Source organism: Balaenoptera ricei, chromosome 11 (genome assembly GCF_028023285.1).
Source record: "Balaenoptera ricei isolate mBalRic1 chromosome 11, mBalRic1.hap2, whole genome shotgun sequence".
NCBI classification, from domain to species: domain Eukaryota; kingdom Metazoa; phylum Chordata; class Mammalia; order Artiodactyla; family Balaenopteridae; genus Balaenoptera; species Balaenoptera ricei.
The window spans coordinates 43,998,985-44,011,633 of record NC_082649.1 but is presented as its reverse complement, the minus strand read 5'-3'; the positions used below and the strand labels follow the sequence as shown (position 1 = coordinate 44,011,633).

Sequence of the window (12,649 nt, the reverse complement as noted above, 5' to 3'; positions counted from 1 at the left end):
AATCTTGGTGAATGTGCCTCCTTTTTTATGAATTTGTACATGATATTAAAGTCCATGGTGATATAATAGACCTTCAGGAAGGCAAATGTTTTAAATTGCCACTGCACGCCATTGAGGGTTGTGTATCTTTGGCACCTATACTCATGTTTGCCTTACCATTAAAACCAAGTTCAATCCAGGAAAGTTTAAAGAAGCTGGCTTGCACAGACCTAAACTGTACCAGGGGCACCATAGACAACTATGTTTTATTGGATTATCGGGTCTGGATCACTAAAATTACTTTTGGTCTCTGACCACAAATCTCCTTATAAAATTCCCAGTTGTCAGTAAAATATGTGACTTCTGCAGAGGGCTGACTTACAAACAATCTTGCAATTGGATTAAGTAGGCACTTACAAATTAGGCTAGGTGTGATCTGGAATAATGTGTTCATTATTAATTAATATGATAGTCCCCCTATCATATTAACTTACAAGTAGAAAGCTGTAGCTAGACACATGTGATTTCCCTGGTTAGACTCAAGAGATACACAGTTTTTGTGTTCTTGTCCATGGCAGGATTTTAAATAAAACACATTTTTATGATCCTAATAAGACTGAATTACTTATACTATTAAGCCCTGGGATTTAACAGAAAGGAAATTATTACTGGACCCCAGTGTTTAAAATAAGTGGACTAATGTGTGCTCCACCCCAGAAAGTGTTCCTTTTCTGAATACTCTCTGAACATATTAGAGTCAAATAAAATTATAACTGTGTAGTCTGTGTAGGAAACCATTTGTGAACTTAGGGCTTTGAGGTTTTTTTTTTGGTTCTTGCTTCTGAAGGCACTCCTTTAAACTAACTTGCTTTATCTAGATTGTTCTACTTACCTGTTATATGTGTTATAGCAAGTCCCAACTGACTCTCTCTTAGCATTTGATTTTCCTGGTACTTAAAATGACAGCTTCCAAGTTCCAGTTTTTAATTCCAGTTTCCATTCCCCTCTCTGTATGTGTTTGTATAGTTATACATAGATTTCTTTTTTTCTACACAATAGGGAAGTTAATTATCGACCTCTGTTTCCCTAGAAGTTTGTGGAAGAATTGTTGGTTGGTAATCAAAGTAGCTTTTTATATATGGAAACTTTCTTTTATCTGTTTCCTATAGCTAGGTATATGCAAACATACAAACTGTATTTGAGCATTTTATCTACATTTTACTTTTCAGTTTCCATGTGTAAGGGTATTTTATTATTCTTGTAGGTGAGCAAATTTGGAAGAAAAATTATTTCTTCAAAAAAATATGGGTGTACCAGGGGCTGAGAGGAGAGAGGAATGGGGAGTTATGGTCTAATGGGTATAAAGTTTCTATTTCTGAATAATAAAACTTTTCTGGAAATAGTGGTGATGGTTATACAACATTTGAATGTAGTTAATGGCAATGAATTGTACACTTAAAAATAGTCAAAATGGTAAATTTTATTTTACGAATATTTTACAATTAAAAAAAATTGAAAGCCAAAAAAAAAAAGAAAATATAATTATCTAAATACATTTCTCCTAATGAGATGTGCTAGATGGTAATGAAAATGTGGCTGTATCGTGATTGTTAATTTACATTCCTGATTTCATGAACCATGCCACACTGTTTCCTATACAATTCTGGGGATTAGAATACCGTGCAAAAATTTGATTAAAGAGAAAGGATGAACACAATACTTACTTTATCCCTCCCACTTGCATGCTATTTTGAAGTTACAAAGCATTTTTACATGCATCATCACATTTGATCCCCAAAAAACCCTGTGAAGGAGATCATTATTCTCACTTCACAGATGAGAAGCCAGAGGTTCATGAGAGGTTAAGAGAGAGGCTGAGGTCTAAACCTCAGGTTCTGGTCTTCAGTTGGAGCTCTTTGTTTAACATCTTATAACTTCTCTTTTGTAAAGCAAATCAGAGGAGCAATTCAAATCTGAATATTCGTATGATGTAATGTTTAACACATTTTCTTTTCAGCTGAACTTCTTTCTTTTGCAGTTTTAAATCAAGTGCATTTGAAGTGAGGCTTCCTATTGTTCTATATTACCCTGCCCCTTGCTAGAAACAAACCCTGCATCATAATGACAGGAAAAATTTAATTTAGTTTATTGATTTGTGATTTCAACTCAGTCATACAGTATTATTGGGACACTTATTCCCTGCTTCTTATGTTTTCATGTGGAGGGACTTCAGCCAGACTGACTTTTTTTTAAATAAGTCATCTTGATTTTATATTAAAAAGTTTTAAAATTATAACAAATCTCAGTTTTAAGTAGAGGTGAAAAGGTTTACTAAATAAAACACTAGTCCAGTAATGTAGTAAAGGAATAATATTTGTCAGAATAAGGATTATTTCAAAATGCAAAGATGGTTTAATAGCGAAGTCTGATTTGACACTCTTCTGCTCAAAATTCACCTGAATTGGCTTTTTTCTTGACTCAGGCAATTTCTTTTTGGTTCTCATTCTTCAAAATTAAAACCAATGCTGCAATGAGTATGTAGATTGACTTTTCTGATCTCTCCCCACCTTCTTTCACTCTTTACCACTGATGAGAAGATGCATTTTCGGATAAGGGAGTTTGATAAAAGAAGCTGGTCCTAGCTGGCAAAGTGCCTTAGACATTCTTCCTTTTGGATCAGCAGGTCTGTGGAGCTGGTGTTCCGTTTCCTCTTTAGATCATATGTGAACTTAACAGGCAGTCCTGCTCCTGAGGTGGGTGGGGATTGAATCAGCCCTGCTGGGCTGCCAGGCAGGGGTGGTTAATTACAGTGTACAGTCTCATCAGACTCACTGGATCACACCTCTAACCAGCATCTTCTGTTTGCCTGGTTCCTGTATCTTCCCATCAGTTGGCTCTAAGCTTCCCAGAGGAAGAAGAATGTGATTGAATAGGTCCCTTCAAAATTCAGCATCCTCAGACCTGAAGATGAAAATACCCCTCCTTTCCCAGGAACACATCTACTTTTATTTATATCAAACCTTTATTTTATTTCCACTATTAATGTTCCAAATGTCCATCAATAAGTATGCAGATAAATTGTGATGTATTCATACAATAGACTTACAATCAGCAGCAAAAAAGAATGAACTACTGAAACACACAACCAGAGTGGATCTAAAATAATCATGCTGAATGAAAGAAGCCAGACAAGAAGGAGTACATACAATATGCGTCCATTTTTATAGAACTATACAAAATTCAAACTTATTTGTAGTGACAGAAGGCATATCAGTGGTGCCTGAGAATGGGGATGGGAGTGGGGTAGTGAATGGTGACAGACAGAGATTGCAATGAACATGAGGAAACTTTTGGGGGTGATTCATATGTTCGTTATCTTGTCGGTGGTGATGGTTTTACAGGTGTATACATATGTCAAAACTAATCAGATGGTAAACTTTAGTTTACTGAGTATCAATTTACCTCAGTACAGCTACTTAAAAAACAAACAAACAAACAAACAAAAACTCAGCATCCTCAGACCTGAAGAGGAAAATGCCCCTCCCTTCCCAGGAATACAGCTAATTTTATTTATATCAAACCTTTATTTAATTTCTAATATTCTATGGTACAAGTTATGACAGTATTATTGGGCTAATAAAATTCATCTCCTTACTTTTTACTGTTTTACAAATATGATACTTTTCCCTTTTCTTAACGTTTTGTAAGAGAGTGATTATCTTAAAGTACATTTAGTGGAGTTTGTTGTTTTATTCTCTTAGCTGCTCTATAAAATATAAGCAGTCAGGCTCAATGTGTATGTTATACGATGGCTTTGGAAGAATCTGAAAATATTGCAACATTCTTACAGTATAACAGTTTAATAGCATTGCAACCAAACAAAATTTTCCACATAATTTGAGACACTGGTTTCCCAGAGAATTGAAAAGAATATCACATTTTTATAATTTATATAAATGACTGTATAACTAATAAGAACCTGCTGTATAAAAAAAATAAAATTAAATTTAAAAAAATGACTGTATAATGCAAACCTTAATGATTCTTCTTAAGGAAAAAGTCTTTATTCATTTATAAATGTGATTAATATAATATATAATCTGATTAATCATAGATGAGATAATAGGCCCATTTGAAGAATTTCCATGAACAGAAAAGACCTACAGTTAAGTTTTTTTCCAGAGTGAGAGAACCAAGATATTTGAACTGTAGGATTATAAACTGCTAGAACTGGAAAGGATATTGGGAACAACACACATTTTTTACCCCTCAAATCCTGGGAATGCAAGAAAGCAATCAGAATTCATCTCCTAGATCCAAGAAATTTAAGAGCATTATCCAAGTGTGCGTGACTACCAGCAAATCTTGGATGAGAATCACGAATCCTGCTCCAGCCCTCTCCTACTGGCCAGGTGTTAGGTTGCCTCATATTCAAAATAGTGAAGTGTAAATTTCAGCATAGTGTTGCCCTTAAAACAATCCATGAACAAATGTGCCTTTTACATTTCTGTTTTCTTTCATCCCCCTTTAGGGAGAAAGAAGGCAATTGAGACTTCATTCTCAAATACCAAATACACTCCCGCATGTTTTCTCAGAAATACATTTACATACATTTGTGTGCATATAGAAATTTTGTAATTCTATGTTCTTTAATATTCCTCCCTTGATTTTCTTTTTGTTGAAGTAACGCATGATTAATCAACTTCTACCCCTTTTGCTTTTGCTTTATAGAATCTGTCTGTCCAACACGAATTCCAGTGGCAGCTCGTGATGAGAAGGGGTTTGATATTCTTTTAGGCTTGGGTGTAAAGAAAAAGGCTAAGAAAAGAATTCAGCTTTCACCAACAAAGATAAAAGGATATGAAGTGACATCAAAAGTTGATTTATCAGAACTCACAAGGTAAACGTTATGTGTTGATACAGCGTTTTCTTGATGTTTCTGTAGACATGTTGAGAATTCTTTAAGCTCATACATGTTCTTCTTTTTCCAGCAACGTTTTCCCAGAAGGTCTTCCTCCATCATATGTATTTGTCTCCACTCAGAGATTTAAAGTCAAGAAAGTGTGGGATTTATGGAGAATTTTAACCATTGATGGAAGGCCACAAATAGCAGTTACCTTAAATGGAGTGGATAAAACTTTATTATTTACAACAACCAGCATCATTAATGGCTCACAACTGGTCAACTTTGCTGACCCTCGAGTTAAGGTAAAGATGCTTGGGTATGATTATGGTATTCACGGGGAATGACCATCAGGCTTGTGTGTTTTGGGAGAGGAGAGCCATAATTTGAACCTGACAAAAAATATTGATTTCATATTTTAATTTTGCCTCACTGACTAAAAGGAACAAAGGAAGAATATTTGTTTCTTTTTTAATTGAAGTAGAGTTGATTTACAATGTGGTGTTAATTTCTGCTGTACAGAAAACTGATTCAGTTATACATATATATACGTATTCTTTTTCATATTCTTTTCCATTGTGGTTTATCACAGGATATTGAATACAATTCCCTGTGCTATACAGTAGGACCTTGTTGTTTATCCATTCTATACATAATAGTTTTATTTACTAATCCCAAACTCACAGCCCATCCCTCTCCCACCCCCCCTTTCCCCTTGGCAACCGCAGTTCTGTTCTGTGTCTGTGAGTCTGTTTCTGTTTCATAGATAAGTTCATTTGTGTCATATTTTAGATTCCACATATGAGTGATATCGTATGATATTTGTCCTTTTCTGTCTTATTTAGTTCACTTAGTATGATAATCTCTATCTCTAGGTCCATCCATGTTGCTGCAAATGGCATTATTTTGTTCTTTTTTATGGCTGAGTAATATTCTATTGTGTATATGTACCATATCTTCTTTATCATTCATCTGTCAATGGATATTTAGGTTGCATCCATGTCTTGGCTATTGTAAATAGTGCTGCTAGGAACATAGGGTTGCATGTATCTTTTTGAATTATAGTTTTGTCCAGATATATGTCCAGGAGTGGGATTGCTGGATCATATATGGCAACTCTATTTTTAGTGAAAATTTGGTTTTTAATTCATATGAGATTAAGGGGTGCAGGAACTAACACTTTTGAGTGCCTGCTTCTAGGTGCCAGGAACATTTAATTATAATAATCACCCAGGGAAGAAGCTATTGCTCTCATTTCAAAGACAAAAAGCCAAAGTTCAAGGATATTAAATTCTCTTTCCAAATAACATGGCTAGTAAGTGGTGACATCAGGAATTTAATTTAGGTCTGGTCACTTTCAAAGTCTGTGTTGGTCTATTTTGTACTGCCATGTCCTACAGAATATTGAGATAAATTCATATTTGTCAGAACATTAAATACAGGTAGGAAATATGTACAGAATTCACATTTTTTGGAGGACAGTTTATATTCCCAAAAGGAGCATATATTTAATAAAATTCATAAACTAAAAGTGTATTTTTCAAGTCAAATGTGTTCAGACTATAGATGTCATGATAAAAACAGTTACATTTTGATTATTACTGTAATTATGATAGTCAAATCATACATTATATAATTTAGGAAATATACAAGGCTGTACATGAAATTATGCATTTATTCAATTTCTTCATTTGGTAAGCAAATTAATAAAAAAAAATTGTTGTCTACCATTTTCATTAAAGGCAATGTGCTAGAAATGACACATTGTGTGTAAGAAATGACAAATGAATAAGGCATGTTTCTAATCTTCAAGGAATTTATTTATAATGGAATATTCAGTGCTTCTGGTATCTAATAGAAGTATGAAAAGTTAGTGGACTGTGTAAGGAAAAGTGGATTCTAATACAAAATGTGGGCCAGTCTTCATAAATGAGATGGTTTTTGGACTGGACTTTGAAGGATGTACAGGATTTTGATGGAGAGAGAGAGGGACACGGAAGTCAATGGTTCATTATTGAGTAGTCATGTGTAGTGAAATGCAGGTTTTTATTTAGAGAATAGAATGTGGTGCCCCCTGTGTTTGGAGTATAAGATACATGAAAGCAAAAGCTAGAAAGGTATAAGCTCAGTTTGCATGGACGTGGGAACCATACAAAGGGTTTTGCATTTCAATCAGTGGATGACGGGATTCCATCAAAAGGTCTTGATCACAGGCGTGTCATGGTCAAAGTAGCTCTCTCCTCTCCTTCTTTCCCTTCTTCTTTCGTAAAGAATACTTTTGACTCTTTCCTGGAATTGGGCTAAGTCCTAGGAATACAGAAATTAATAATATTAATTCTAGTAGAGGTAAGAAGGTTGGCTTGGAGAGGGAAGTGGTAGGGATTGAGATGTGTTTGAACATTATTCAAATAAAGCAGGACATCTATGAGCCTAAATTATGGCAATGAGAATGTCAATGGAGAAGTGAATTTGAGTCGTGTTTCAGACACATCCTTGATAGAATTTTGCATCTATTTGTTATGGCAACTGAGGGCAGGGGAAAGAGGTAAAGGCACTTGTATGGTTTAGAAGCTGAGGATACTATTATCCCAGGGAAATCGGGAGAGGAAGAAAGTTTGGGGGATAGTTCAAGTTCATTTTGTTACATACTCTGTCAGACAGATTGTGAAACTCCTGGCAAAATTATTCTAGCCAATGTTAGAATTATAGGTACCATATGTGAGAAAGAGGTCCAGGCTGTCAATGTGGATATGGGAGATATTCCATAAAAGTTATAACTGAACTGTCGGAATGAATGAGATCATCGAGGGGAGAATGGAAAAGGTCAAGGACAGGCCTGTAGGGAATGCCCTCATTAAAAGGCAGGTTGAGGAAGATGAGCCCTCAAAGAGATAGAGAATGGACAGTTGGAGAAGAAGGAATGAAGGTGACCAAGATGGTTTGAATCACGGAAGCTGAGTGAGATGCGGATGGACTAGTTACAGGGTCCACAGTTGCCATGAAGTAAATAAAATGAGGGAATGAAAGAAGCCACTTGGATTGGGACACTAGGAACTTATCTGTGACCTTGAGGGAGTTGTTTCAGTAAATACTTTGCTACAGCCACTTTGGGATGTGAAATGGAAATGCAGCTAGGGATTAAAATAATTGCTGGTTGGCCTTTGAGACCCAGCTTGGGTCAGGGTGAGTTAGAATATGGTACAATCAATCTGTGTGGTGTGGATTTACACTTGATGACAACAGAATAGAAACAAAGAAACAAAAAGATTGTTTGGAGCTCTATTTATGAATCTGCTGTATTTTCTTCCTACAGACATTATTTGATGAAGGCTGGCATCAAATTCGTCTCTTAGTAACCGAACAAGATGTAACTCTGTATATTGATGATCAACAAATTGAAAGCAAGCCCTTACATCCAGTTTTAGGGATGTTCATCAGTGGGCAAACCCAAATTGGAAAATACTCTGGGAAAGAAGAAACAGTTCAGGTGGATAAAAATGATCTGCTTTTCATATTATATAAAATGGAGCTTTGGTGATAGTATTTACTCCATTTAACTGTATTTAACTTAATTCCTTTAAGAGACTTAATGAAAATGTGGTCAGTTCATTAGTGAAATTGTGTGTTTGTGTGTGTGTATGAAAATGAAAAATCAAACTTAATATAATAATTCTTAGAAATTTGTTCCCCTAGGTGCAGGGTAGAATTCTGTGTTCTTATGAACCATCAATTTCATATTTCCCAGGAGAAGCATAGAATATATCATGAATTTGGAAAAGGATTAGAGCTGTGAGTGGGGGTTATAAAAATTTCTTTGCAGCTGTGAGGATAAAATTAGATGAATGCATGTCAGTGTTCTTCATAAACAAAACGTTGACTTTTTTGGTATATCTTTAAACTAGAGTATCTGTGTGTGGGTTGAGAAGTGTGTATGTAAAAGATAGCCATTTCTTGAAAAATCCTTTATTTGAAAAGGTATGTCTTTCCTACTCTGTTTCTATTAAGGGAAGACCGTGTCATATTCAAATGTAGGATTACACATATGGTCTCTATGTATTAATGTCACACGTCAAATTGTAGTAAATATTTATATAGTGACAGGTGCTGGGCTTACTCATCACACAATACTCCGTGCCAAGAACTAAATCTCTGAAACTAAAGATGGTTTCTTGAGCTGACTCTATGCAATCAGGGATGTGAAGAGATGTAGGGTAAACACAGAAAGCCTGGGAAAGCTTTTAAGTTGTCTAGGAAATGCTGTCTAGATGAACTCTTAATAGAAGGATACTACAAAAGCTCCACTGGGTTTCCCAAAGAAGTCAGAGGTTTGTTTTTGGTGCTAGGGAAGTTTTTCGTAGGAGTTTTGTTGCGTCACATCTTTATACTGTATGTTAAGTATTTACATTTTGTATGTTTATTGCTTATTGTATTTTTATTGTTAACGAAGCTAAGTGTTTCGATCTATATCTTACATGATTGCTAACTACACTGGCTGCTTCTGTGTATCTGAGTTGCTTTTATAAAACAATTTGCTTGGGCCTCAACTTTAACTTGATTGGTTTTATGTTTCTAGTTTGATGTCCAGAAGTTACGAATCTACTGTGACCCAGAGCAGAACAATCGGGAGACAGCATGTGAGATTCCTGGATTTGTGAGTAGGATGGGTTATCTTTTCCTAAGTGTTGCTTCAGTACTTTCAAAGCAAGAAATAAAACGCAAATAATATACGAGCTTTAATTTAACATATAGAGTTAATTTGTTTCTTCATTGTCAATGCAAATAAAATGACACTGACTAAAACATATTTTGAGGTTCATAATTGAAATAAAATTATAATATATGCTTGTACAAGTGTAAATGGAAGACCACGGGAACTATTTTCTCATCTCAGATTGATTGTTCCACTATGCAAGTGAAGCAGGGATAGATCTGCTCTACAAAAACATAGAATTCGTTGTCTGAATGTCCAGTATGTAAAATACATTTCTATACTTTATTAAATGTGTGGGTGAAATACCTCATGTGACACAATTCTGAAGAGTGGAAAATTATTCATTTTCCTGTTTACTAGCACGTTTTCTCAAACCATAATGAATATAAATTTTTCTTTTAGTTGTTGTTGCCACCCAAGCAGGATTTTCTTATAATTCTAGGATATAAGCAAATTTCTATTTATTTAGCTATCTTCATTAATTCGTTAGGAAGAAAAAGATTATAAGCTAAAATGTTATAGAGTCTGATCATATACGTGTGTATGTGTGTGTGTGTGTGTGTGTGTGTGTGTGTGTGTGTGAGATCAATCCCTTTTCCCCTGGGCAAGAAACAGTATATTGTTGCTAGTGAAAATAAGGTAAAATGTTGTAAAACTTTTTGACAATGTGGATTTCCAGTCATATTTGAACCTTACGTGGTTCTTTTCATTTGTATAGTCATGCTGTCATCATTTTCTTATTTCCTATCAAACTGAATAAATTATGGATCCATATTCTGAAAATTTGAGGATGTAGAGCAGCACATTTGAAGGATCTGTAATAAAATCAAAGATGGAAGCTTCTAGAAATGATTCATTCTGGATTTTCTACTTAAGTAATTGTTTAAACACTGTAACATTTATTTTATATACTTATAATTTGGAAAATAAACCTCTTTTAACACTATAATGTTTATTTTAGATACTTATAACTTGGAATATAAATCTCTCCTAAAAGCATTAAAAGTTATTTCATTTTGGGAGTCCATTGTACATACCTGATTTATTGCTATTTCTCCATTGATGTTATGACATGACTATGACCCCCCATATAATAGAAGCACAGAGTGAGATTCTAGATTCTGTGTTCTCACATCCACTTTTCTGTGTTTTTATGGCTCCTTCCTCACTCTCAGGTATGACTTCTTCAGGCTTGTTTACCCTTTTCATCTTCATTCCCACCTTCTCATTTTCTGATCTAATCTGTTATTGTTTGGAAAGATTATTAACCTATTTTAAAATTGTGTGTCATTCAGTAAGAAATAGATTGCTTAGTAAGAAGCTTTTCTAAAGTAAATTGCATAAAATTGAATGCATGCAGTTTGTGACTTGCTTAGATGTGTTTTGGCTTTTTCTCTGGTTAAGTGATTCCCAGAAAGTTCAAGAGAGCATATAAACCCCACCTTGAGGTATTTTTGTTCCTGTGTGGCCGTTATACCAAGCACGCTCTCCATCATTGCTAATTTCCTTCCTTTATCCTATCATAAATGTAGGAATAGCATAAATAGGTAATTTTTTAGGATCGTTGCAAGCAAATGTTTTAGCTCTTGCTGGTTTTGATACTTCATTTATCTCTACCCTGGACAAGGAAATATCTGTAAATTAGGAAGATAATTTAGAAATTTAATTAGAAACATGTCTTAAAACACATTTGTTGTTGTTTTTCTTTCAGAACGGTGAGGTAGGCTTGGATACTATTATTCTCCTTAAGGTAATATTTGCATTGTGGGACTGTTTAGCTTCCTTCCAACAACTGTAAGTATGTTAGATAAATAGAACCCATTTTTATGTAGTTTGAATGTATCTAGTATTCATAGCTTTTTTGTGATTCTGAATTTCTTATTGGATTGGGCTAAATAAAATTGGACAGTAAATATAAGATATCTTTACCATTTCACACACACATACAGACATACACAGGCGCATGTGCACATATGTATGTGTCTTGCTGTGTGCCTTTATCTCCATTTTTGTCTTTTAGTGCCTCAATGGTCCCAGTGATGTAGGTTCAACGGCAGCTCCCTGTATTTGTCCTCCAGGAAAACCAGGACTACAAGGCCCCAAAGTGAGTAATACCTAACATGCTACTTTTGATAAAACACACAAATAAGAGCTGAGTAGACACTGAATTCCTAATCACCATTGACTCTGTTATGAAATTTCTGCCTAATACCTTAGAATAGTTTAAAATGTGAGTTTTAGTGATTTTTTTAAAAAAGTGATTCTAATCTGTAATTGCCTTTGAACCTAAAACTGATACCACGTAAAGTGAGGGAGTGTTATTAGTTTGTTTGCTTGTTTGTCTGTTTGTTTTTTCCCCTAATACCACTACTGTATCCCAGGAATGACACCTCCTTACAACCTGGTAAAAAATGAAGAGAGGTCATTTGTTAAAATATGTTCTAAATTCTTCAATGTCTAAATGCTTATTCTGTCAAAATGATTTTCAGATAGAAAAATGAAGTAAACAATTTTAAATTGGTTTGAATGTTGTGTTTGATGTCCAATTCTACAAAGAGAGGCAAGTGTGTATATGTGTGTACATGTATATTGATTTATTTTACTTAATCATGTAATAATTACTTTTAGTCATATTCATACATGCATATCTCCCAGTTACATTTACATATTTATTTGTGTGTGTATCTGTATATATATTATTTGTGTGTATATGTGTTATTTGTCTGTGTATATATAAGAAAACTTACATATTCATCTGTGTACACATTTGTATATGATTGTCACCATGATGTGCATACTATTTTATAACTAGTCACTTTTTAACATAACAAATACTCTGAATATGTTTCTGTGTTATTAAATATGAATGACTAATATTTTTAAAGTAAGTTGATACTAATCGTGGCATCACTTAGACACAGCCTAAGATACTGAGATGTTAAGTGGTTTGTCCACTATAGATAAATCTTGTTTATTTAATATTATTTAAAAATATCATCTAGATAAAAATGTCTAACTTGAAAGCAAGTATGACTTCCTAGCCAGAAAGAATGTTT

General features: G+C 34.4%; 1 protein-coding gene across 2 annotated transcripts in view; it reads left to right on the top strand.

Moving 5' to 3' along the window:
* Positions 1–12,649, top strand: part of COL21A1 (collagen type XXI alpha 1 chain) — a 193,059-nt gene that overhangs the window by 66,852 nt on the left and 113,558 nt on the right. Inside the window, exons 4-9 of one of the 2 annotated variants that reach the window (XM_059938999.1) lie at positions 4,711–4,879; positions 4,971–5,187; positions 8,196–8,369; positions 9,456–9,533; positions 11,305–11,313; positions 11,614–11,697. In XM_059938999.1, the coding sequence (XP_059794982.1) occupies positions 4,711–4,879; positions 4,971–5,187; positions 8,196–8,369; positions 9,456–9,533; positions 11,305–11,313; positions 11,614–11,697 (731 nt within the window). Of the gene's footprint in view, positions 1–4,710; positions 4,880–4,970; positions 5,188–8,195; positions 8,370–9,455; positions 9,534–11,304; positions 11,314–11,613; positions 11,698–12,649 lie in introns of those variants that run through there. The other variant, XM_059938997.1, reaches the window with a different exon arrangement.